At 65.5% G+C, this 20,969-nt stretch overlaps 12 protein-coding genes across 12 annotated transcripts; 5 read left to right on the forward strand and 7 right to left on the reverse strand.

The window, feature by feature from the left end:
• Positions 1-218: 218 nt before the first annotated feature.
• Positions 219-2,723, forward strand: MICPUN_104036 (predicted protein; the record flags this gene model as incomplete). The annotated part of the gene is made up of 1 exon (XM_002505872.1): positions 219-2,723. The coding sequence occupies one exon, from the start codon at positions 219-221 to the stop codon at positions 2,721-2,723; it is 2,505 nt and encodes an 834-aa protein (XP_002505918.1).
• A 4-nt stretch (positions 2,724-2,727) lies between these two features.
• Positions 2,728-3,767, reverse strand: MICPUN_92406 (predicted protein). Its single transcript, XM_002506073.1, has 2 exons — positions 3,665-3,767; positions 2,728-3,518 (listed from the first exon to the last, which is right to left on the reverse strand). The coding sequence occupies exons 1-2, from the start codon at positions 3,759-3,761 to the stop codon at positions 2,782-2,784; spliced, it is 834 nt and encodes a 277-aa protein (XP_002506119.1). The 5' UTR covers positions 3,762-3,767; the 3' UTR covers positions 2,728-2,781.
• A 153-nt stretch (positions 3,768-3,920) lies between these two features.
• Positions 3,921-7,853, reverse strand: MICPUN_104038 (predicted protein; the record flags this gene model as incomplete). Its single annotated transcript, XM_002506074.1, has 1 exon — positions 3,921-7,853. One exon carries the CDS (start codon positions 7,851-7,853, stop codon positions 3,921-3,923), a length of 3,933 nt encoding a protein of 1,310 aa, XP_002506120.1.
• A 412-nt stretch (positions 7,854-8,265) lies between these two features.
• MICPUN_63978 (heat shock protein 70, mitochondrial precursor) lies at positions 8,266-10,728 on the forward strand (the record flags this gene model as incomplete). Its single annotated transcript, XM_002505873.1, has 2 exons — positions 8,266-8,310; positions 8,707-10,728. The coding sequence occupies 2 exons, from the start codon at positions 8,266-8,268 to the stop codon at positions 10,630-10,632; spliced, it is 1,971 nt and encodes a 656-aa protein (XP_002505919.1). The 3' UTR covers positions 10,633-10,728.
• Positions 10,729-10,743: 15 nt separating this feature from the next.
• Positions 10,744-11,170, reverse strand: MICPUN_63979 (predicted protein; the record flags this gene model as incomplete). The annotated part of the gene is made up of 2 exons (XM_002506075.1): positions 10,744-10,959; positions 11,060-11,170. The coding sequence occupies 2 exons, from the start codon at positions 11,168-11,170 to the stop codon at positions 10,744-10,746; spliced, it is 327 nt and encodes a 108-aa protein (XP_002506121.1).
• Positions 11,171-11,657: 487 nt separating this feature from the next.
• MICPUN_51963 (predicted protein) lies at positions 11,658-13,081 on the reverse strand (the record flags this gene model as incomplete). Its single annotated transcript, XM_002506076.1, has 1 exon — positions 11,658-13,081. One exon carries the CDS (start codon positions 13,079-13,081, stop codon positions 11,846-11,848), a length of 1,236 nt encoding a protein of 411 aa, XP_002506122.1. The 3' UTR covers positions 11,658-11,845.
• Positions 13,082-13,424: 343 nt separating this feature from the next.
• TIC20 (chloroplast envelope protein translocase family) lies at positions 13,425-14,663 on the forward strand. The gene is made up of 3 exons (XM_002505874.1): positions 13,425-13,675; positions 13,823-13,930; positions 14,070-14,663. The coding sequence occupies exons 1-3, from the start codon at positions 13,457-13,459 to the stop codon at positions 14,538-14,540; spliced, it is 798 nt and encodes a 265-aa protein (XP_002505920.1). The 5' UTR covers positions 13,425-13,456; the 3' UTR covers positions 14,541-14,663.
• Positions 14,664-14,801: 138 nt separating this feature from the next.
• Positions 14,802-15,275, reverse strand: MICPUN_63982 (predicted protein; the record flags this gene model as incomplete). The annotated part of the gene is made up of 1 exon (XM_002506077.1): positions 14,802-15,275. One exon carries the CDS (start codon positions 15,273-15,275, stop codon positions 14,802-14,804), a length of 474 nt encoding a protein of 157 aa, XP_002506123.1.
• A 139-nt stretch (positions 15,276-15,414) lies between these two features.
• Positions 15,415-18,156, forward strand: MICPUN_88340 (predicted protein; the record flags this gene model as incomplete). Its single annotated transcript, XM_002505875.1, has 2 exons — positions 15,415-15,898; positions 16,073-18,156. 2 exons carry the CDS (start codon positions 15,415-15,417, stop codon positions 18,154-18,156), a joined length of 2,568 nt encoding a protein of 855 aa, XP_002505921.1.
• On the reverse strand, positions 18,151-19,082 carry GPX5 (glutathione peroxidase; the record flags this gene model as incomplete). The annotated part of the gene is made up of 3 exons (XM_002506078.1): positions 18,151-18,783; positions 18,897-18,941; positions 18,981-19,082. 3 exons carry the CDS (start codon positions 19,080-19,082, stop codon positions 18,469-18,471), a joined length of 462 nt encoding a protein of 153 aa, XP_002506124.1. The 3' UTR covers positions 18,151-18,468.
• Positions 19,083-19,835: 753 nt separating this feature from the next.
• MICPUN_76762 (predicted protein) lies at positions 19,836-20,270 on the forward strand (the record flags this gene model as incomplete). Its single annotated transcript, XM_002505876.1, has 1 exon — positions 19,836-20,270. A coding segment is annotated over one exon (435 nt), but the record flags the coding sequence as incomplete, so codon positions are not given.
• A 164-nt stretch (positions 20,271-20,434) lies between these two features.
• Positions 20,435-20,878, reverse strand: MICPUN_63986 (predicted protein; the record flags this gene model as incomplete). Its single annotated transcript, XM_002506079.1, has 1 exon — positions 20,435-20,878. The coding sequence occupies one exon, from the start codon at positions 20,876-20,878 to the stop codon at positions 20,435-20,437; it is 444 nt and encodes a 147-aa protein (XP_002506125.1).
• Positions 20,879-20,969: the final 91 nt, after the last annotated feature.

The raw sequence follows: 20,969 nt of genomic DNA on the forward strand, positions 1-20,969 counted from the left end.
GCGAAAATCAGACCATCCTTTTTGCGCTTTCCCGCCCCGGGCAGTCAGTTTGTTTGTCGGCGGCTGATGACCACTTTCCATTCCTGCGGCGGACACAACAGGCGCGCGCGACAGACGCGGTGAGCGGGCGAGACGCGCGGAATTGATCGTGCTCGTTCCCACCCGACTTGTATTAAGCGTTGAGAACGGCAGGGACCGGAATCGGCCGTAACTTAGCCATGCTCGAGCTCCACAGGTCGAGGTTCGTGGAGTGGCAGCCATCGGCGGTGGTGGCGCTGGCGGTGGCCCCCGGGGGTCGCGCCGTGGCGCTGGCGAGGGAGACTGGGGACATCGAGGTGTACGATACGATCGACTGGAGGTGCAGCGCGAGGATCCCGGGTCACGAGGGCGCGGCGGTGTCCGCCTTGGCGTGGTGCGCGCCCTTCGACATCGACGCCGAGGAGGACGACGTCGGCGGCGGCGCCCCGTGCGTGCTCCTCAGCGCGGGGCTGGACGGCCAAATCACCGAGCACGACCTCAACACGCTGCGGCCCAGGAGCGTGACGGACTCGCACGGAGGATCCGTCTGGTGCCTCTGCGCGGAACCCAGGCCCAAGCCCGGGCAGCCCCAGCGCGTCGCGGTCGCGTGCGACGACGGCGCGGTTCGCTTCGTCGTGGTCTTGGCTGGCGAGGGCGTGGGCCGGGGCCTGCAGCACCGAAGGGGGTTCGGAGCCGTCGGAGGCAGGTGCCTCTCCCTCGCGTGGCACCCCGCCGGCGTGAACATCGCCGCGGGTACCAGCAAGGCGCACATACACGTCTGGGACGTGGCCAACTCGCGCGAGATTGAGCGCATCACCGTGCAGGGCAGGGACAAGCTCAACAAGTACGGCAAGGAGGGCGACGAGCTATGCGTCTGGGCGCTGGACTACCTCCCGGATGGCACGATCGTGAGCGGCAGCAGCGAGGGCGACGTCACGTTCTGGGACGGTAAGTTCGGCACCAAGCTGTACACCTTCAAGCAGCACGCCGCGGACGTGTTGGCGGTCGCCTCGTCCCCAGACGGCCGATTCGTGTACGCGTCTGGCATCGACTCGCAGGTTGCGCAGTTTGAACGAGTCGACGCGGATGCGAACACGTGGGCGTACACCACGTGCAAGAGGCCGCACACCCACGACGTCAAGGCGATGGCGATGGCGTCCGGCCCCGCGGGAGCCGTGCTGCTCACGGGGGGTAACGACGCTCAGCTTCTCGCGTACCACGCGCACGCGTTTCGCAAGAGGCACCCGGTGCGGGTGGTGTCGGTGCCGCAGAGGACGCCGCTCGCGCTCACCGGCGGCGGGCTGTGGACCGGCGTTAGCGCGACGGGGAAGAAGGGGAAGAAGGGCGGCGGCGGCGGCGGCGCGGACGTCAACGGCAAGTCGGAGAGGATGGAGGTTAAGCCGCAGGTTGGCCACCCCGACCCGCCGCTGCTCCTCTGCGACCATTCGCGGTGGGTGGATGTGTGGCGGCTCGGCGAGGGCATCCACGGCGGGCCGGGCGGCGCGACGGCGGAGGCCGTGGACTCTGTCAAGGGGCACGACGGGATGATGAAACTCGCGGCGGCGCCCACGCACGTCCTGAGGGCCAAGCTCGGCGGCAGCAGACGGACGCTGTGCTCGGCCATCTCCCCGGATGGCAAATTCATCGCCGTGAGCGACACCCACGCGCTCCGTCTGTTTCAATTGATCGTCGAGGAGGGCGGCGAGTACAGGATCGAGAAGCAGGACACCCCCAAGGGAGTCAACGCCGCGCAGCAGCTGGTGTTCACCCCGGACGGCAAGGTGCTCATCGCCGTCGGAGCTTCGGGTGCCATCCACGTCATCGACCTTCACGCCGGGGAGGCCACCGGGAAGCTCACCGCGCACGTTCCCAAGATATCTTCCGCGGCGCTCGCGCTGGAGCAGGCGTCCGCGGCGGCTAAATCCGGTAAGCGCAAGGCTGGCGACGAGGGAGGCGCGCCGGACGCTGACAAGGGAGCAGTGTCGGTGGAAGACATCGGATGCCCCCCGGTTTCGCACGTGTGCTGCAGCGCGGACAACCAGTGGCTCGCGGTGATCACCACCAAGGGCCACAGGCGCGTCGCGGGCGTGCACGTGTACAGCCTCGATAACCTGAAGCTACATGCGTCGCTCCCCGCGCCACCCGGCCACGCGTCCTGGCCCCCGGTATCAGCCGTGGCTCTGTCGGCGTCGGGCATCCTGGCGCTGGCGGTGAGGGACAACGGGCTGCTCACGTACGACGTCGAGAGCAAGGAACTGACGCAGTGGTCGTCGACCCTCGCCTCCGCGGGGATGAGCGCTCCGCGCGAGATGGCGTCGCTCCCCGGGCAAATTTGTAACCTCAGCTTCGACCCCACGCCGGGGTCGAGCGTCCTCCTGGCGCAGACCCCGTCGGCGATTGCGAGAATGAACCTCTCAAAGAAGCCAGTCGTCGACGCGCCCGCGCCGTCCAAGAAGCGGCGGAAGAGGGAGAGGGAGAGGGGACCCGGCGGGCACGGCGGTGGCGACGGTAAGTCGGAGCTGCAGCCCAGAAACGGTAACCCCGGGCAGGGCGGCGACGGCGACGTCAAGGTGGCCACGTTGGACAACCCGTGCCTGCTGCTCTCCTATTTCGCACCCAGGCAGGCGCTGATGGTGGAGAGACCGTGGGAGGAGGTGCTCGAGGCCATGCCGGCGCCGTTGTACCGCCATCGCTACGGGACGTGAGTTTAGTCGGACGATTGTCATGATGAAAGGCTTGAACTACATAAAATTGATCGCTACTTCAGTTGCCGCTCAGGCCGAGGAGCATCTGCGAGTTCCCCCCGGGGAGGTACATGACGTTCCTGGACTTGGACAGAGTCTCCGCAACCTCCCTCGCCGCCTCGATGCGCCTCAGCTCCACGAGCGCCGGTCCCGCGGACTTAGTCGCCTGGCTGATGAGCCTAGCAGACTCGGACTCGCCCTCCGCGCGGATGACGGCCGCCTCGCGCTCCTGCTCAGACTTGAGCACGATGAACTTCGAGCGCTCAGCCTCCTGCTGCGACACCTGCTTCGCCTCAATCGCCTTGCTGTACTCCGACGAGAAGGCGAGGTGGGTCAGGGCGACGTCCTCCAGGACGATGCCGAAATCGCTCGCTCGCTTACGGAGCGCGGTCGCCACCTGGTTGCTCACCTCCGCGCGCATGGTGAGCAACTGCTCAGCCTCGTACTGCGCGACTGTCGCCTTGAGCACCTCGTTACCAATGGACGGCAAAACCCGCTCGTCGTAGTCGGGACCGCGGGTCATGTGGATCTCCGCGAGCCTGTCCACGTCGGGGCGGAACAGAAGCCTGAGCGTGAGGTTCACCTGCTGCAGATCCTTGGTCCCGGTGACCGACGTGATGGACCTTGGGCGGGTGCGGAGGTCGTAGATGGTGGGGCTCTGGATGAACGGGATCAGGAAGTGGGTGCCCTCCAACGACGCCTTGGGCAGCACACCCCGGAAGCGGTCAAACATCACCGCCGCGGTACCTCCATCGACTGTGGAAATATTGGAAATGGAAAAACCGGGTCGAGGTCAGCGATCGGAGGGCGGCGGTGGAGGCGGTGTCGTGGTCGATTATCTGGCGCAATTTTTCCCGAAGAGGCGTCGGCGGGGGAGGATCTGGGCGAAGTCGTGGACGCACCGTCGTAGATGGAGGAGTTCAGCGCAGTGGCGCCCACGCCGAGGCCGATGGCCGCCCTGGCCAGATTGGTGAGCGCGTTTGCCGCCGCTTGAGCCATGACCAACGCCAGATCCAGTGATTGTGGGGACGTGTCATTCCGATCTCGGGCAAAAAAACCCCGATGGCGGCCGGACGGAGGCAAACGAAGGGCAAACTTCTGGTCGGGCGAAAACGCGTTGCAGCAGAGAAAAATCAAGAATCATTCCTACAACGAGCTCTAAGCCTTCTGCTTCTTGGACTTCTTCACCTTCTTGCCCTCGTCCTTGGCGCCGTCGGGTCCCTTCCGCTTCTCCCCCTTGCTCTTTTTCTCCTTCTTCTTTCCACCCTTCTCCCCACTCGCGCCACTCTCCTTCTTTCCCTTCTTGCTCGGCTCGACGGCGGCGCCGGGAACAGCCTCCGGCGCGACCAGCCCGAGGAGCGTGCACGCGCGGGTGAGCGAGTTCACGCCCTTGGGGGGCATACCGGGAACGGCGAACTGCTTCTTCACCGCGTTTAAGATGGCGTCGGCGTCCACGACTGTGCTCAGCGGCGCATCCGGCGATAATCTGCCGAGCGCCTCCATGCACTGCGTCGCGAGCTTGGCCGTCTCTGCCCTCGCGGCGTTGTTTCGACACGGGGCCTCAATCGCGGCAGCCACGGCGGAGCCGATGGCGTCGCGGTGCTTGGCCGCGGCGACGCCGACCGCGGGACTCCTGCGTCGTCCGAGGGAGAGGGCGTTGGCCAGGAGCTTGGCGCCCTCCGCCCGGAGGTACTCCCCGCGAGACGACTCCTTGTCCGCGCCAGCCTCCAGGAGCGCGGCGAGGTCCGGGAGGAGCGCAGCCGCGAGCGGCGGGTGGCGCTCGAACGCGGACTGGAAGAAGGGAGCCTTGAGGCGGCACCGTTTGTTGGTCTTGAACACCTCGAGCGCGTCTCGGTAGGCGCTCACCGCGTCGGGCGAGGCCTCGTCCTCGCCGCTCTTCTTCTCCAGCCGAGACACAGCCTCGAGCACGCGGAGCAGGTACATGGCGACGGCGGTGGCGGGCTTGGCGAAACCCTTGGCGTCGCCGCCGGCACCTGCGGGCTTGGCGGCGGCGCGGATCGCCAGTTTCAGCTCGCCCGCGATGGACTCCGCGGTGACCGGCTCGGCTCCCGCGCCCGACGGAAGGTCCTTGGCGTGGCACACCGACTTGGTGAGGACGCCGCCGATGCGCTCAGCCAGCGCAGAGGACTGGGGCGTACCGGCGATGAGCGCGTCCTGCATGGCGCCCAGGAGGGGCATCGCCGCGCCGGGGAGGTACGGCGACGCGGGTTGGCACTTGGCGTACAGCTCGAGGAGGGAGAGCACGCGGAACTTGAAGTCCCTGGTGGCCCGCATCAGGTTCTTCTTGCGGTTGATATCCTCGCGCCGCGACTTGAACGCCTGACCGAGGAGCTTATCGATGCCAAACATGGCGTCGTCGTCCATGGCGTCCGCGGGGTCCTCGTCCGTGTCCGAATCGTCGTCATCCTTGAGCGCGCCGGCCTTGACGAGCGCAGCCTTGATCGCCGCAGCCCTCTTCTCGTCAAAGGGGGCGTCGTCGTCCGATCCCTCCGAATCCGACTCCGACTCTGAGCCCCCAAAGTCGAGATCCATCGCCTCGGCATCCCCGTTCGCCTCGGGCTCCTCCTCCTCCGAGTCGGAATCGCTGCCGCCCACCTCCTCCTCGTCATCACCACCGTCCTCCTCGTCTTCGTCGTGTTCGCCGAGTGGTCCGCCATCCTCTTCGTCCGAACCCTCTCCGCCGGCGTTTCTGTTGTCGGCGTCGCGGGCCATCACCACCCGGAGCATGTCCACGACGCTCGCCTCGCTCACCGCGGGCGCCACAGCCTTGAACGTGTGCTCCACGACGTCCCTCAGCAGCGCCGAGGGTTGCGCGAGGAGCGAGAGCAGGATGTCCACGAGGACGTCCATCGGCTTCGGTGCCTCCTCCTCCTCGCTGTCCTCCTCCTCCTCCTCCTCCTCCTCCTCCTTCTTCCCCTTTTTGCCCTTCTTCGCCGGGGTCTTCTTACCCTTCTTGGGCTCGGGAGCCTTAACGAGGTCATCGACGCAGCGCGGCAGGTCCTCGATGGCGGGAGTGAACTCGCGCCAGTCCCCGAGCTGGAGCACCGCGAGCACGCGGAGCAGGGGAGCCACGGCGGAAGCCGCGGCGACGCTGGCATCCGCCCCGGCGCCGCCCTTGCCGATCTTCTCCGCCAGGTCCGCCACCTTGTCGAGCGCGGCAAAGAGGGAGCCGCGAACATCCGCGCACTCCCGCGGCATGTCGTCGACGAGCCTGGCGCCGCTACCCTCCGCGTCCATCGCGCGGCAGAGATCGGCCGCGACCGAGAGGAGGTCCGCGGGGGCTTCCTTGGCCGCCTCGGGCTCCGCCTCGGCTTCCTCATCCGCCGCCTTCTTCCCCTTTTTGCCCTTCTTGGCCGGCTTCGTCTCAGCCGGCTTGTCGTCCTTGCCGGCCGATGACGCGCGCTGAGCTTTTAGGTTCCTCTCGAGTAAGCTCGATACCCGCACCGCGCACGCCTCTCTCAGGCCGTCGAGGGGCTCGGCGAGCGGGGCCACGCCGGCATCCTCGATGAGCCCGGCGGATTTCTTCTTTCCCTTCTTCGAAGCCGCCGCGTTCGGGTCGGACTGGTAAAAGGCGTGCGTCACGAGGAACTTGACCAGCGTCGCCTGGCTCGCCGCGGGTAGCTTAGGCCACAGACCTACCGCCTGCTCGAGCGCCCAGAGCCTGCGCTTGTTGCCGACGAGTTCGCCGCCCGGCGCTCCCTCCGCCCGCGTGGCTCCGTCGGCGGGGGCGTGGACAAAGATGCCCATGAGCTCCCTCATGTACCCGGAAGCGTCGTCCACGGACAGACCGCCGATGAGCTCCCTGACCGCGTTCCTCTTGGATACCTTATCGAAACGGTTGGGCCCCAGGCGTTGAAGTGCGGCGATGACGCTCAGCCGCTTCTGCTGCGGGGTGTCCTTCGCCTTGCAGTACGCCACGACGCAGTCGAGGCACTCCTCTGCGGCGGCGTGCAGGTAGTTATCCTCCTTGTTCAGGTTGTTCAGCAGGCACCGGATGAACCCGTGCGAGAAGAGAGCAGGCACAGCCTCGGGCTCGCACAGCGGCAGCAGCTGCGTAAACAGCCTGAACCCGAGGTACCGCCGCTGGTGCGACCCCGACGTGAACAACCCGTGTTCGCACGCGACGTCCCAGAGCGTCTCAACGGCGCCGGGCACCTCGACCGCGCGCTGAATCAGGCCGTCCCACACGCCGTGTACCCTGGGGTGGACGTACGATGACTCCATGAGGGCGTCGCGGACCGTCTCCACGCGGTCGCGTCGGAACACCGCGGCCCAGTCCTTCGCCTTGACCCCGCCCTGGGGCACGCACTCGCACCGCTCCTTGACCTTCTGCGGGAGGTAAGGCCACAGCTCCATGCACAGCTGGACAACCTCGGGTCCCGCCTTGCTCGCCGGGGTGGTGATCCACTCCGTGAGCGTCGGCGACCTGTCGAACAGCTTGCCCATCCCCGCACCCAGCGCGGCCCTCAGCTCGAGCACCACCGCGGCGGCTGACTCCGCCAGGTACGCCTTGGACGCGGCGAGCCTGGACGTTTCCTCCGCGACGGATGCGCCAAAGGCGAGGGCGTCGTCGAGGGGCAGGTCTCCGGACTTGAAGCGCGTGGCCATGGCACGAACCAGCGCGGCGATTCCGAAGAGCTGGCCCATCAGGATGTCCCTCGCCTCGGCACCCTTGGTGCTCTGCGTGATGGGCTCCAACGATGATTTGAGAAGCTTGAGGCCGTCGGGCAGGGACACGAGGGGGATCTCCGTGAAGGCGGCGGTGAGCGCGAGCGCGAAGCCCTGACGCGCGCCCGAGCGACCGGATCCGAGGCCCCTCGCGAGGCGTTTGAGCGCGTACACCAGCACGGGGGAGCATCCCTCCAGCGCCGGGCCGTCGACCGCGCCGTTCGAGTCGCCGCCGCCGCCGCCGCCCATCATCACGCCATCGGACCCACCGACGTGCTCGTCCTGCGCCTGCTTGAGCTCGTTCACCAGGTTGACCGCGGACTCGCGCCTCACCTCGGACTCGATGTTCGCGAGGTCCCAGAAGTGTTGCAATACGTGCCCGGGCACCTCGAGCCGAACCATGGCGGCTGCGGGCGGTGCGTACAGGAACACGCCTCCGCCTCCTTTGTGACTTTCGACGAAAAAGCGCCTCGCCGATTTTGTGTCACGTTCCGGCAGCCGGCGGCGCCAGTCGCGAGTTTCTGGTAACCTATGTCAAACGTATGGTAACCAGTAAGGTTTGCGTTTATGGGTTTCTTTCTCGGAGCTTCTTGCGCCGCGCGAAGCTTCCACGTGGTTGCGGCGATTGGGAAAGAAGAGTCGACAACGAACGCGCTTCCGCGGCACAGTTGCCGCGTCGGAGTGACGTCGCGGAAGAGTGAACAGGTCGACCGCGTAGGTGACCCAACGAGACCGTCGTCGAGGACTCACGCAGAGCCACGCGCGACGCTCGAACCGACTCCACCCGAAGCAGGGAGAGGTTAGGTAAAAAAAGATGCTGCAGAGCGTGCTCAGGACCGCCCGCCGCGGCGCCGCGCTGGTGAGCGCCCGTCCCCCGCGACCCCGGCGCCGATCCCTCTGATCCGGCGCGCGTCGACCCGTCGAGCGCACGATGCGCGACGTTGTGGAGCCCCCGTCGCGTCGTTCGCGTCCCTCCCCGTCTCAGATCGAGCCCCGCAACGCGCGCGATCGCCGGTCGACCGCGAATCGTCGGGAGGGCAACCCAACGCCGATGATCTGGATGGCCGCCGAGCGTTCGCGGATCTGAGCGCGGGACCGCGCGCGCGTGGACGATACGCCGCGACATTTCTCCCGCGCGTGTTTGAACATCGCATGAACCGACGCTGACCTCCGCTTTCCCCCGTCCTCTCCCCCCGGACCCTCGTCGCAGCGCACCAACGCGCGTGCCGCCTTCGAGGCCACGAATGGCCCCCAGGAATTCTTCCGCCGCTCGTTCGCCTCGTCCGGCTCCAGGTTCGCGAACGAGGTGATCGGCATCGACCTCGGCACGACCAACTCGTGCGTCGCGGTGATGGAGGGCAAGAACGCCAAGGTGATCGAGAACGCCGAGGGCGCGCGCACCACCCCGTCCATGGTTGCCTTCACGGACAAGGGCGAGCGGCTGGTGGGCCAGCCCGCGAAGAGGCAGGCGGTGACCAACCCCACGAACACCCTCTACGCGTGCAAGCGCCTCATCGGCAGGAGGTTCGACGACCCGCACACCAAGAAGGAGGCGCAGATGGTCCCGTACAAGATCGTCCCCGCGTCCAACGGCGACGCGTGGGTAGAGGCTGGCGGCAAGCAGTACTCCCCGTCGCAGGTTGGCGCGTTTGTCCTCCAGAAGATGAAGGAGACGGCCGAGTCTTACCTGGGCCACGGCATCACCCAGGCCGTCGTCACCGTGCCCGCGTACTTCAACGACGCGCAGAGGCAGGCGACCAAGGACGCGGGTAAGATTGCGGGCCTCGACGTCCTGCGCATCATCAACGAGCCCACCGCCGCCGCGCTGTCCTACGGCGTGGACCAGAAGGAGGGCCTCGTCGCGGTGTACGACCTGGGCGGCGGCACGTTCGACGTGTCCATCCTCGAGATCTCCGGCGGCGTGTTCGAGGTCAAGGCGACGAACGGCGACACCTTCCTGGGCGGCGAGGATTTCGACACTGCGCTCCTGGACTCGTTTGTTCAGACGTTCAAGAAGGAGTCCGGCATAGACCTCACCGGCGATAAGCTCGCGGTGCAGCGCCTGAGGGAGGCTGCGGAGAAGGCCAAGATCGAGCTCTCCTCCGCGCAGTCCACCGACATCAACCTCCCCTTCATCACGGCCGACGCCACCGGCCCCAAGCACATGGCCATGTCCCTCTCCAGGGCGCAGCTCGAGAAGCTCGTGGGTCCCCTGCTCGAGCGAACCAAGGACCCGTGCAGGAACTGCCTCAAGGATGCGGGCGTGACCGCGTCCGAGATTAACGAGGTTCTTCTCGTCGGAGGCATGTCCCGCATGCCCAAGGTGACCGAGATCGTCAAGGACCTGTTCCAGCGGTCGCCCAACAAGGGTGTCAACCCCGACGAGGTTGTCGCGATGGGCGCCGCCATCCAGGGCGGCGTCCTCCGCGGCGACGTCAAGGACATCCTCCTCCTGGACGTGACCCCGCTCTCGTTGGGCATCGAGACCCTCGGAGGCGTGTTCACCCGCCTCATCAACCGCAACACCACCATCCCCACCAAGAAGTCCCAGACCTTCTCCACCGCCGCCGATAACCAGACGCAGGTTGGCATCAAGGTTCTCCAGGGCGAGCGCGAGATGGCGGCGGACAACAAGATGCTCGGCAACTTCGACCTCATGGGCATTCCCCCCGCGCCCCGCGGCGTGCCCCAGATCGAGGTCACCTTCGACATCGACGCCAACGGCATCGTGAACGTCTCAGCCAAGGACAAGGCCACCGGCAAGGAGCAGCAGATCACCATCCAGAGCTCGGGCGGTCTCTCCGACGCGCAGGTTGAGCAGATGGTCCGCGAGGCTGAGGCCCACGCCGACGCCGACAAGAACCGCAAGGAGCTCATCGAGGCCAAGAACGAGGCGGACACCCTCCTCTACAGCGCCGATAAGAACATCTCCGAGCACCAGGCTAACCTCCCCGCGGAGGTTGTCGACGCCATCAAGGCGGCGCAGGTGGATCTCAGGACCGCGGTCGAGTCGGAGAACCTGGAGCAGGTGAGGGAGAAGATCAACGGGCTCCAGCAGGCGGTGATGAAGATCGGCGAGGCGCTCAACAAGGGCGCCGGCGCCGGTGCCGGTGCCGAGGAGCCCAAGGCTGACGATGCGGGCGAGGAGGGCGAGAAGAAGGAGGAAACTCCTAAGCAGTGAGCGCTCGGACGTTGCCACCCGGCGGGGGGCGGACGCCCGCCTCGAAACACCGCCGTTCACATTGCGATTTTAATACAGATTCAACCTACATTATTGAACATCCCACCCTTATTACACCGCGCTCCCGCCGCCGCCGCCGCCCGACCCCGTCCGCCCCGACCCGCGGCCCAAGCCCGACTCCGACGCATCTACTAGCTTTGAGTACGAATGGCGCCCGCTCATCTTGGCCCGCATCTGCGCGAGGCCAGCCACGCCCCCACCCTCCATCACCCCACTAGCGGCGCGCATGCGCAATCTTTCCATCCTGCGGCCCTTCAAATACCAGTACTGCGATGAATCGAGGGAGAGTTGGGACGACGGAGGCTAAGAAGAGGAGGCGTTCGTCGGGTCGAGAAGAGAGGACGGAACCAGGGCGTGGGTGACTCACCATGTACGACATGCCCGCGACGATGAGGAATATAAAGCCTACGAAGAGCTGTCCCATCATGTTGAAGTGGTGTGGCCATTGCGATTCCTCGGACTGTACTCCGGTGCCCATCTGGCCACCCGACCTCTTGGGCGCTCGGCAAGTGGAGTGCCCTCTTCAAATTTCGACTGTCAAAAACTGAAAAATAAAAATGAATCGCCTCCCGCGTGGCGGTTGGTGGACCACGGCCTAGTGGGACTCGCGCGAAGCGCAGTTCGTACGTCGCGCCCCGCCACGATGCAAAGAAGCGTCGCCTGAAGCTGATCGGCGCCCTCGATCAAAGAAGCAAAAGGTAGATATGGGCCCACCACGCTTCCACTGCGCCACTTCGATGAAGGTGTATTTTATCGAAGCGAGGTTTCGATCCTCGGACCTGTGGGTTCCCCACGTTGGTGATCCAGTTGGTTTGCACACTGGAAAATCAATCATGTCCAATGGTGGCATTTTGGAAATATATACTCACGTAACCCCGGTTTTCAGGCCACCGGTTTCAGCACCCTTCTCGAGCGCGTTTGCGACCGCATGGGGCGAGATTCCGCGCGCTGAGGCGACCGATTATGCGCTGCTATGCTCTACTCTGTTATGACAACAAGTTCGGCGCTGTTTGGGCCAGCTGTGAAGATCGCCCGGCCCGTTCCCACCGCCGTGAGAATCTCGTCAGCGTTGTTAGCTGACTGACGCTTTTCCCGTCCTCGTCGTCGCCCCGTCTCTTCTCCCTCTCTCACGCACGCGCTGCACGCACGCCGATTACCTGTCGCCGCGCACCTTCTGGGCAAACTTGGAGCTCCCCAGGTCGGAGGAACCCGGGTAGGCCCCGAAGGTGGTGACGCGGGGGATCTCGCCGCCGCCCCGGATGTACGCGTACTCGACGTAGTTGGGATCCCTGTCGCCGCCGACGTAGGGGGGACCGCCGGGGATGCAGTTGTCGGTCATGTCCTTCAGCTTCTTGATGATGGTGACCGCGGGACCGGGTGCGCGCTTGCCGAGCTTGCGCTGCGACTCGTACTGGTTCGCCACCGACGCGTTGGTGCCGTCCTGCACGGCGAGGTCCAGTCCCTTGGCGGGATTCTCGTACATGTAGGGCGCGAACATCACGAGCTGGTTGGGTCCGAGGCCCATGCGCTTGAACCACGCGACGAGGTCCTCGGTGCTGGCGTCCTCGCCGGGGACGAGACCCTCGGGGTCGGGTCCGTCGGCGTCCTTGCGTCCGATGCGCATCTTGGCGCCGAGGTAGGGGTTGGTGCCGATGAAGAGGAACTCGTAGTTCGGGTCGTCCTCGCCCATGACCTCGTAGTAGTCCTTAGCGAACTGAATGCGCGCGGCGAAGTGCGGGACGATGGCGATGAGGTCGGCGTAGGAGATGGGCTGGGTGACGGTCGCGTCGACAGCCTTCTTGATCTTTTCGATGGACGCGAAGGCCTTCTTGCAGAGCGCATTCTCCGGGCGGTCGAGCTCGAATCGGATGGACCCGTTCGCGCCGTTCTTCTTTCCCACCACCTCGTAGGTGCCCGCGTCGTGGAGCGCGAGCCTCATGTACTCGGAGTACGGGAGGTCGATGTTGGCGACGATGACGGGCTCGATGAACTTGAGGTACTGCTGCTGCGCCCTGCCCTTCTCGCCGCCGTTGGCGAGGGGGTATCCCTCCTCGCGGGAGATGAACTCGATCTGAAGCTCGGGGAGGTTCACCGCGCGCTTCTCCTTGACGTCGCCGCCGCCGAGGGTGAGGGCGCCGTCCAGGGCGCCGTCGAGGAGACCAGCGAGCGCGGGAGTGGACGCGCCGAGGGTGGCGGTGACCGCCGCGCCCGCGGCGAGGGCCTGGCGACGGGTCACGGCGTCCTGCGACGATCCAACAGCGACGTCATCGGATTTGCTGGACGCGGAGCAGACGACGGCGGGCTTGGAGTTGATGGCGCGCTTGGAGACGCGGGTCAACGCGTTCGCCTTGACGCCGATAGAGGAGGCGGCGGCGATAGACGAAGACATTTTCGGTTAAGTGGTCTGCTTGCCGGCAAAGCGAGGCGCGCACTGCCCGCCGATTGGTGCTTACATCCAATTGTATCCATCCATCAAGGCGCCGAGAGATTGCCAACTGGGATTTCATGCGATCTCTGCCAATCACCGTCCGCCCTCGAATTTTGACTGGCGTTCCAGTCAGAAAGGGGAGATCAAAAAGCGAAAGCGATTTTTTCCCCAACCGTCTCGGCGCATCTGCAGCGAACTTTGCTCTTTCCCGTTCCATCTGGCTCGTGTCGGCACAACGGAGAGCGCGCCTTGCACGTCCTCGCGACGGGTGAACGCGCAACCGGAGACTCGGCAGAGACTCGTCACACTCCACAGGCTCGTGGATAGCTCGAAAATATGGCGAGCTTCACCATGCAAATGGCCGCTCCCGGCCTCGCGAGGCCGGCGGTGGGTGCCCGTGCTCGCTGCAGGACCGTGAGGACCGGCGCTCTCGACGGGGCGGCCGAGAGGGCCTCCGCGACCGGCGCCCCGAGGCGGGCGCAGCGGGAGAGCATGGCGGGTGACTGTGCCGACGCGGCGGGCGTCGCGAAGGCGAAGAGGGCGCAGAGGGGGAAGGTACGCGCCCGGTTCTCCGGCTGGTCGATCCCGGATTTTTCTCCACCACGGCACACAGAGATAAGGACAGGTTTTAGGGTTAATTTGTTCGCCGGTCCAGGACGTCCGCTGACCCAGTCCGTTCCCCGATCCCCCATCGCGAAACAGGTGATCACGACCGCGGTGCCGGACACGTTCATTCCCCCCGGCCAGGAGCCTAATCGCCCCAAGGGCTTCTGGGAGACCTTCATGGGCAAGGACCCCAACAAGGGCAAGGTGCGTGAAAGACAAAGCCGACGAGGCCCCTCTCGAGTCGTCGGTTAGCCTCGACGGCGTGACTTGACCCGCGTGTGCCGACGCTGAGACGTGTGCCGACGCTGACCCCCTCCCCCTCACCTCACCCACTCCACGACAGATCCGCGCCGACTTCCAGTGGAGGATCTTCTCCTGCCTGCCGTACCTCATCCCCATGATGGGTGCCATCGCGTTCACGGACCAGGCGTTTATGGCGTTTCCCGTGACTTTTAAGCTCGCGGTGCTCATCTCGCCGCTGCTGCAGATCTTCTACTCCAACTCCTTCATCCCCTTCGTGACTTTCTTCACGCTGTTCCTCGCGGTGGTGCGCAACACCAAGCTCGACCACTTCATGCGCTACAACACCATGCAGGCCATCCTTCTGGACATCTGCGTCATGCTCGCGGGTCTCATCATGCAGTACCTCCCCATGTACATCACCGTGTCCGTCATCGGCGACATGATGGAGATCTTCACGCTGATGAACGCCCTGTTTGCCATCGGCTACTGCATGTGGAACTGCCTCAAGGGCCAGTACCCGGAGATTCCCATCATCACCGAGGCAGTTTACGCGCAGGTGCGAGATCAGTAACGTTCGCTGCTGTGTGGGGATCAAAAACAAACAATGGAGAGTGTCTGGAACGCGGAGGGAGGCGGTCCGACGTATTAGGACGACTACGCGCGAGTTAAAAATATTCATCAAACTTTAGATTCGACTCACGTTCCCGTACACGCGCTCGCAGTGGGACCAACGTTCGCTGCTGTCGTGATTGCCGGCTCTTATACTCCAATTCGAAGTGTGCTAAGGGCTAAGAAGAACCAACACGACTCAACCTCTGACACCCGGGCTCGCTCAGAGTGCCGGGTACCTGAGCGACTGCTCCTTCACCTTCCTATCGTAGTCCGCCCTGTCGTTCGTGAAGAGCATGTACGCCTCGCTCTGCGCGGGCGAGGCAGGGTTTGGGGAGTCCAGCAGGTCCTGGATTCCCATCAGGATCTGCTTCACCGTGATCGACGGCCTCCAACCCTCGTCCTCGTTCAGGATGCTGAGGCAGACGGTGCCCGAGGGGTAGATGTTGGGGTGGAAGAACCCCTGAGGGAACTTGCACTTCGGCGGCTTGGACGGGTAGTCCTCGCTGAACTCCATCGTGAGAGGGTAGAAGCCCCCGGCCCACAGCGTGTCCTTCCGGCCCGGGATGGAGCACTCCCACCGTAGGAGGTTCACCGCGCCGTCCACAGTCTCGGGGCGGGCGACAAAACCGTGGGGGCGGTCCTTACGCCACACCTTGCGCTCCTCTGCGAGGCGCCCGCGCGCGATGCCTGACATCGCGATCTACGCGGTGCTCCAAGCAGTGGCCCGTCACCGCCGCACTTCAAAAAACTTGGCGAGTTCGGCGCTCCCGCCAGCATTTTTCAACACTTGGCTGTCACGTACGGGGCACACCCGACCGCCCGCCCTCGCCGCCATGGGTCCATCGGCGAAGGTGCTAGCGCTGGTCGTGCTCGTCGCACTCGCGGACGTCGCGAACGCGCAGCTGTCGACGCCCATCGCCCACGACGATGCGGTGACCAAGGCGTCCGGCAAAGGGAACAAGTTCCTGGATCGCAAGTCTTCCCCGGACTCCTTCGACGACGAGGAGGCGATGCGGCCGCAGGACGAGTGCCCGGCTAACCTTCGCCTTCGGTGGATGACGGAGGTGACCAGCAGCGTATATAGCACCCCGGTCATCGCGGATCTGTTCAGCGACGGGCACAAGGAGGTGGTGGTGCCGTCGTTCGTCCACTACCTGGAGGTGCTCGAGGGGGAGGACGGCGCCAAGGCGGGCGGGGACTGGCCCGCGTTCCACAAGTCCACCGTGCACGCGTCGCCGCTGCTGAGGGAGTCGGGGGAGGGGACGGAGATTTTGCTGCCGATGTACGACGGGGAGGTGCACTTCTTCAACGACCGAGGTGAGACGGCCGAGACGGCCAACCCTAACCGAGCACCACGACTCGCGCGAAGATCCGATCGATTCCTTCCAGCTCTTCTTCAGACAACACCCGTCGATGGATGGCGAAGACCGACCCGAACTAAACCCCGACCCGAACTTAACCCCGACCCGAACCCGCGCACGAACATCGCAGGCCAAGCGCTGGACAAGCGACTGTACGTGCCCAGACTCAGGGTCCGCAAGGACTGGCACGTGGGTTTGGCGCCCGACCACGTGGACCACCGCAGTCCCGACGTCGGAGCCGACTCGACGGAAAACTTCGAAAGCGGCTTCAGAGAACCCGACCCGGTGACCCGCGGCGCCCCGGAGCACGCGCACCACGCGCTCAGGCGGCAGGAGGCACGTTCAGGTGCGAACGGTGGGAAGGGTGGGAAGGGCCGAAGACTTCTGTCGGAATCAGAGCCGTCCGCGGAGCGAGGGGAGACGCTCACCGAGGAGGCGGCGGCGAGCTTCAAGGTGTTCGACAACGACGACGGCGACGACACGGACGACGCGGGCGAGGAGCGCGTCGGCGGTCTGAGCACGGAGGACGAGAAGATCCTCGGCGACTACCGCGCATTCTGGGAGGGCACCGACGGCGACGAGGGAACGCAGGGCGTGGGCGGGTCGGTGAACGAGGGAGACGAAGGGCGGGAGGCTTCTAAAAACGCGCGCCCCTCGCTGAGGACGCATCGCGACGCGCACGCCGGTTGGGAGGACGAGAGCTTCCACCAGCGCCCGCGCGAGTCCGGCGACGACACGCACGTCTACGTCGACGCGCACCTGCTCTGCACCCCCTCCGTCGCGGACATCGACGGGGACGGAAGGGACGAGCTCGTCCTCTCGGTGTCGTATTTTTTCGACCGCGAGTATTACGACAACCCGACTCACTCGAACGAGCTGGACGCCTCGATCGACGTGAGCAAGTACGTCGCGGGGGGCGTGTACGTGGTGGACCTCAAGACGCTCGAGTTGAAGTGGCACACGCACCTGGATCTGTCCACGGACACGGTGAGCTACCGCGCGTACATCTACAGTTCCCCTACGCTGGTCGACCTCGACAGGGACGGGAAGATGGAGATTGTCGTCGGCACGAGCGTCGGGTTCCTGTACGTGCTCCGCGCGGACGGGACCACGATGAGGGGTTTCCCAATACAGATGGGCGAGATCCAAGGGCAGGTGGCGGCCGTCGACCTCGACGGGGACGGATACCCCGAGCTCATCGCCGCGGACACCCGGGGTTCGGTGGCTGCTTTTCGGAGGGACGGATCCGAGCTGTGGGAGCGCCACCTCGCGTCGCTCATCGCGCAGGGCGCGTCGGTGGGTGACGTCGACGGCGATGGATCCCTGGAGGTTGTCGTGGGCACTAGCAGCGGCGCGATCCACGTCCTGCGAGGCGCCACCGGCGAACCCGTGCACCCCTTCCCGTTCTACACCAACGGTCGGGTGATGGCGCCCGTGCTGCTCACCAAACTCCGCGGGGATGAGAGCGCCATGACCCTCGTCGCGGTTTCCTTCGACGGCTTCGTCTACCTCGTGGACGGTAAGCGCGCGTGCAGGGATGTCATCGACCTGGGGGAGACGAGCTACTCCATGCCGCTCGTGGATGACCTCACGGGCAACGGGAAGATGGACCTGGTGCTGGCGACCATGAACGGAGTCGTCTACGCGTACGAGAGCTTGGACACCCCTTACGACCCGTTGCACGCGTGGACGTCGCAGGTACACAGCGTGAACAACATGGCTGCGCGGTGCGGCGTCGCGTTTGGCGTCCGAGGCAAGGACCGCGGATACCACGACGTTCGGGGCGAGCGCATCGACGTTCCGTTTGAGATTGTGGACACTCGCGTCGTCGTACCCGTCGTCGAGACCAAGGGCGGGGCGCCGCACGGGCCTTACAAGGTGACGGTGACGGTGACCTCCCCGGGCTTTTCCGCCGTCGCGCGCGGGTCGTACGACAAACCGGGCGCGTACAAGCTGAGCGCGCCGATACCAAACTGGCGCGCCAGGGGTCGGGTCACCGTCAAAGTCTCCGACGCCAGCGCGCTGCACGTCGAGGACAGCTACTCGGTTTCTTTCCACATGCGGTACTACCGCGTGCTGAAGTGGGTGCTGGTGCTGCCGTTCATCGCGGCGACCACCGCGCTGATGCAGATGACGAGAGGGGAAGGAAACGCGCTGCCGACGTGGGGCGGCATCGCGGGCGGGGTTCGGGGTAGGCTCGGCAAAGACATTTAACGTGATCGTGATCGTCGTTGCAAAGATTGCCAAAATTCTATCGATTTCGCGCGTCGTCACCCGAGGGTCGCCCCGCGTCTGTTCCCGTATCTCGCCGGCGCAGTGGGTGTGTGCCCTTTATAGCGCCGGGGTCACGTAGGGAACGACGGGTCGGGGTGCCCGCCGAGCGCGGGGGGGGTCCAGATTCCAGGCTGGAACCGCCCCCCGCGTCGGCGCGTCGCGGGGACGGCGCGAGAGTTCGATGAATGAATGAGCCGACACCTCTTACACGAAGGTAAGAGAGACACGCCTTCCGTACTACAGACGGCTCGTTCACGCGGGGACGAGGGGCTTGAGGAGCTCCTCGATCTTCGCCTTGGACGCGCCGGCGGAATCGCCGTTGCGCTCCACCACGTTACCCTCGCCGTCGACGATGAACTTGGCGGCGAAGTTCCAGCGCACGTCCCCCGGGTGCTTCTCCTTGAGGAACTGCCACACCGGGTGGGTCTTGCCGCCGTTGACGTCGATCTTGGACATCATGTTGACGCCGACGCCCTTGAAGTCGAACTTGTCCTCGACGAATTTCTTAATCTCGGCCTCGCTGCCGGGCTCCTGCCACCCGAACTGGTTGCACGGGAAGCACACAATCTGGGGAGGGAGGGCGCAGATCGGGTCAGCTCGGTCGTCTTGGAATTTGAGACGAAAGTGCTTCGGGGTCCTTCGGGAGACGCGCGCGGGGTGTATCGGGCGATTCGACGTACCTCGAGTCCCTTGGGACCGAGCTCCTTGGCCATCGCGGACATCTCCTGGTAGTTGCCGCGGGTCGCGCCTCACTTACACGCGACGTTGGTCACGAGGACCACCTTGCCCTTGAACTTCTCGAAGGACACGTCGTTGCCGTCGATGTCCTTGGCGGAGAGGTCGTAGAAGGACTTGGCGGCGGCCATCGGGGTGGCGGCGCGACGGACGGTGCGGGAGGTGGCCACGCGGCGGGATCCAAGCCGGGTCTGAACGACCGCGGTGCGAGCGGAGAGAGAGGCGACGGTCTGCATCACGCAGGCGTCGAGCGTTCTGGCGGCGACGCCGGCACCGCCGATAAAAAGTTCTCACACGTTTTCGTGGTTGTGGTGCCACGTCGACAAATCCACATCCACCTGGGTCCACCTGGAAGGTTTGAGGTCGGTGCGAGAATTGGGCGACCCACAGCTCGGGAGCGCGCCGGGGTGCGCCGCGCACAGAGGACTCGCTCGCATCGCGCGGGATCGACCCGACCGATGGAGTCGTCGAACGGCGGTGCCGCGGCGATGGCGTGGGGGAGCGCGCTGGGCATCACCGCGGTGTACGTGGGGAGCCTGTACCTGTGGCCGGAGGTGCCGTCCGAGGGACGGAACCACCCGAGGACGGTGCGGAAGAGGTTCGCGTCCCTCGCGGGCGCGTGCGCGGCGGCGTGCGTCCCGGTCATGCGCGCCATCACCGCGTCGCCCGTGCCCGAGGCGGTCGCGCGCGCCGGCGTGACCCCGCCGGCGTCCTTGGTCGGCGCGCTGGGGATCGCGCCGCGTCCGATGGCCGCGGCGACGTCGATGGCGGCTTCCCTGGGCCTCGCCGCGGCGCTCTTCCTCGGACCCCTCACGCACCTCGCCATCGACGGCCGCCTCCGCCGCAGGTTCGTCGACGCCCTACGTCTCGACACGACGCTGAAGCTGCGGGACTACGCCGTCGCGCCCCTCTCCGAGGAATTCGCGTTTCGCGCGTGCGTCGCCACCTCGTTAGCGTGGAGCGGTTCGTGCACAGTCGCGTCCGTGGTGTTCCTATCGCCGATGTGCTTCGGCGCCGCGCACCTGCACCACTTCAGGGAGCTACGACGAAGGGGTTTAGGGTTAGTTGGGGCGCTGGCGGCCATCGGGGCGCAGTTCGCGTACACCACCGCGTTTGGATGGTTCGCGACGTTTACGTTTCTTCGAACCGGGCACCTGTGCGGGCCGGTGTTCGCGCACTCGTTCTGCAACGTGATGGGTTTGCCGGACTTGAGGGGCGCGTTAAGGCATCGGCGGCGAAGCGTGATTTGCGGCGCGTACGTCGTGGGAATCGCCGCGTTCATCGCGGGTCTGTGGCCGGCGACGGACCCTCGACTGCACCCGGGGAGCGCGTGGGACGATCTGGTGGCTGTGGGCCAGGCGGCGACGGGGGGACGCGGGGGCGGGTAGTTTCGTGGGACGTTTATCATAGACTAGGGTTCGATCATGCGTCTCTGCTCGTTTGCGATGTGATGGTTTACTCGGGCGAGGTGTGCGAACGCCGCTCACGGCTCGAACCGACGGGGCCCAGTTTCCTTCAGGATTATGTCCAGCGGGAGGAAACGAGGGGTGGGCACCTTGTGGTCACCCCACTCCATCCACTCCCAGCCCTCGCACTTATCCGGCTCGGTGTTGACGGCGGTGGTGTCCGCCGGGACGTCCGCGCGCATGAACACCGTGATCCAGTGGTTGTCGTCGTCGATTACCGCCTCGCACGTGTACGCGTAGGTCACGTCCCCCGTCAGCTCGATGCCAGTCTCCTCCAGGATTTCGCGCCTGGCGCACTGCTCCCAAGTCTCACGCCACTCGAGCTTCCCACCCGGAAGCGCGTACTGGCCCGCCCCGTGGCTGCCCTTGCGCTTGCCGATCAGCACCTTGCCCTCCTTGACGATGAGTACTCCCACGCCCACGCGGGGCCATCGCTTGACGGCGGTCGAGTCTCCTCCCATGGTGCGCACGCGGTTCAAACTGTCGACTTTTTGGCAGCCGAGTCTCCAGTTGTTGCTTTCCGAACCAATTTTTGCGACTGGGAATTCGCCC

The sequence above is a fragment of the Micromonas commoda genome, chromosome 14, assembly GCF_000090985.2.
Source record: "Micromonas commoda chromosome 14, complete sequence".
NCBI lineage: Eukaryota > Viridiplantae > Chlorophyta > Mamiellophyceae > Mamiellales > Mamiellaceae > Micromonas > Micromonas commoda.